The sequence below is a fragment of the Diospyros lotus genome, chromosome 13 (assembly GCF_014633365.1).
Source record: "Diospyros lotus cultivar Yz01 chromosome 13, ASM1463336v1, whole genome shotgun sequence".
NCBI lineage: Eukaryota > Viridiplantae > Streptophyta > Magnoliopsida > Ericales > Ebenaceae > Diospyros > Diospyros lotus.
This window is the reverse complement of record NC_068350.1, coordinates 19,796,733-19,799,598: the sequence shown is the minus strand read 5'-3', so window position 1 is coordinate 19,799,598 and position 2,866 is coordinate 19,796,733. Positions and strand designations below refer to the sequence as shown.

Sequence of the window (2,866 nt, the reverse complement as noted above, 5' to 3'; positions counted from 1 at the left end):
CTGGTTCGTAAAAATTTCATTTCAAACCTCACGTTGCTCCATGTTTCAAAATATAAGGTCGGGACTATAAATACCCGAAAAGCCCTGAACTCGACTTTCGTGTGTCCGGATAATTTTTTTCTTCTTGCCAAAATCTCCGGAATAAAACACGTTTTCCCCATAAGGAAGAAAAATTTATTTTTCTTATCCTTTTTTTTTTCTTTTCTTTTCTTTTTCTTTTCTTTTCTACCTTTTCTTTTCTTTTCTTCCTTCTTCTTTCTTCTTTCTTCTTCTTCTTCTTCTTCTTCTTCTTCTTCCCTCTGCCGACACCTGCGCGCGAATCGCCGCTGCCTTCCGACGCCGCCTCCTCCCCCGACGACCGTCACTGCCTCCTCTACAACTGCCTCCAGCGCCTGCTCCACCATTAGCCGCGAACACTGCATGGCTTCCCGCGCCCCAGTTGCCGATTGTCACCTCTGAAGGCCCAATCGACCCTCCGTCGGCCAGATCCAGCCGTCGCCGCCTTTGCCAGCCCCCTTGCGCAGCCACCGGCCCTCGCTCAGCACTCCTCGACCTCCACCGCGCCCGCCGTCATCCTTGCCGTTGCTGTCAAATCCGGGTCGACCCGACCCGACTCGGCTCATTTCAGGTTCGACCCATTCTTAATTCAACCCATCAGATCTGACCCATATCTATTTTTGACCCATCCATTTAGATCCGACCCACATCTGATTTATTTAGATTTTGCCATATCCAGATCTATCATGTCAAGGCGCAACATACCAAGACCCCGTCATCGGTGTGGTGCCTGCATAGTCTTACATGCCCAATGCCCTCCACGGTGCTTCTTTGCCCCATACTTCAGCCACGAGGAAGGAGCTATTGACTTTTCTGCCATTAACAGAGTTTTTGGTGTCAGTAATGCTTCCCTCCTTCTGTACCGACTTCTAGCAAGAGACCGGTCTGAGGCAGCTGTTTCACTTACCATTGAGGCTTTAGCTCGGCTCCAAGATCCTGTCTATGGTTGTGTAGCTCACATTCTTACCCTTCAGTAGCAGGTTAGTGAGTTGCAAGCTTATCGAGCTTACTTGCAGGATTTACTATTTGCATATTATTCTTCACATCCCTAGCCTGCTCCTCAACCTGATCAAAACCCGAGTTGGAATTTCGATCTTCCTATCATTCCAGAAGATGTCCATCATCCCAGTTTCTCAGAGGCTGCTCTTCCACCTTACCCTGGTGAAGCCAGCAGTAGCCAGATGCCACCCCCAGATGACATCGATGAGCTGGGAGCTGTTATGTTTGGCAACCATCGTCCTCACTGAGCATTGGCATCATCATCAGTTGTTTTGCCTTTTTCCTTTAAGTAATTGTACGGCTTGATTTCCTGTAACCGTTTGGACATATGGAATGAATATTTTGCTTTGGTACTTTTAACGTCTCATTCCCTTATTCTCTATTGCATGTTGATCATAAAATATCTCAGCCTCTTGCAGCTGTTTTAATAACTCATCAGCTCGAGATAAAAACATCGGCTCTTAATTATCACCTGATAATTCATATCCTTAATCAAGTCACACATGGTTAAGCATCCAATAACCTCAAGGTATCATTGGCAATTTCATCATTAAGAAATAATCCCGTTAAATATATCCTGGTCATTTCTCATTTCTCTTACAGCTTCCACTGATCGCAAGTGCTTATACCTCCTATCCATAGGCTCATTTATTTTCTTAACTTGCTGGCATCATCTTAATGATTGTCCAGCTATACACCTCTCGATTTGCCTACTGGCTACCTAGACCAACTCTCTAGCCATACGAGAGTTCCAATCTCCAAGATTGAAAATCTCGGATCCTCAATTAATTTGGGCCTGCAGCTTCTTCTACTGCGACCCGTCATCTTTGCACATCTGTCATCATCTTGATTCTCTTAATCACGTCAAGGATTCATATAATTTTCAATACATCAATCCACAACTATGCTACCAACTAGAGCAAACAGGTATTTACGTTACCCACGGTACTCCAATCCTCATTGGATTTCTTTCTGAATCCCTAAAGTTCCATCACGACTCCCTAGATCCTCAATCAATTCTTTCAAGAAATTCCTCAAGAATCTCGAATCGATTTATCTTCGAAGATCTCAAATCAGATCACAATATTTGGTTTCAATTATCTTCCAAGAACTCGATTTCCTTTGTCATCACGAGTTTCTATCCATCATTCATTACGGTGCTTTTAAGCTCTCCTCGTCGGGTCTGACTACTGACAACTTTACCTGATTCTACAGGTTCATTTGGCACACTGAAACGTAGTCACAAGCTCTGTTGACTAGGCCTCCTTATCATTTCTTTACGGTTAACACGACCATCAAACACTTCTTTTATTTTTAGTGCCCGAACTCTACTTTGAGTCAAGACTATCATTTCAGAACTCATTGGTCAAGCCTTTGGACCGGTCATGCTCCATTACCTGAAATCTCATATTGAGAATTCATTGACTCTCACATTTCGTTCTTCAAATCCAGTTGACTATCGACACCCAACCATTAAATTAGTTCTTCGTAGGCATTACACTTATCGTTAGCCAACACACAAGCTGTCATAATCACCCCGATCACATAGTAGGCTTATTCCTACATCATACGTCAACCCTCACGTGAGTACATTCCGGGTGAAAACTGCATGATCTCGTCGTAGTCCTCCAAGAACTATCATCCATTGTCGCTGCGACTGAGTCTAACTCATTCTGTAAGAACATTCCTTCTAGGCCCTCATCATGGCCGATGATTTCATCACTACGTAGGTAGCACCTACACGGTTTACGAGCATGCCTCTTTTCCTTTTCATTTCATACGTCAGGTAGCTTTCCCTTTGAGCCACCCA

The 2,866-nt window shown here is 44.1% G+C and overlaps 1 protein-coding gene across 1 annotated transcript; it reads left to right on the top strand.

Annotated features, from left to right (window-relative positions):
* The first annotated feature begins 743 nt into the window (after positions 1 to 743).
* On the top strand, positions 744 to 1,304 carry LOC127788105 (LOB domain-containing protein 29-like). The gene is made up of 2 exons (XM_052316217.1): positions 744 to 1,007; positions 1,110 to 1,304. The coding sequence occupies exons 1-2, from the start codon at positions 744 to 746 to the stop codon at positions 1,302 to 1,304; spliced, it is 459 nt and encodes a 152-aa protein (XP_052172177.1).
* Positions 1,305 to 2,866: the final 1,562 nt, after the last annotated feature.

What these genes read in the sequence shown, in the direction of transcription:
- LOC127788105 (XM_052316217.1), top strand. Translation starts at nt 744, where the DNA reads ATGTCAAGGCGCAACATACCAAGACCCCGTCATCGGTGTGGTGCCTGC. An exon ending in AAGATCCTGTCTATGGTTGT is followed by an intron (nt 1,008 to 1,109) that starts GTAGCTCACATT and finishes TCACATCCCTAG; the next exon opens with CCTGCTCCTCAACCTGATCA.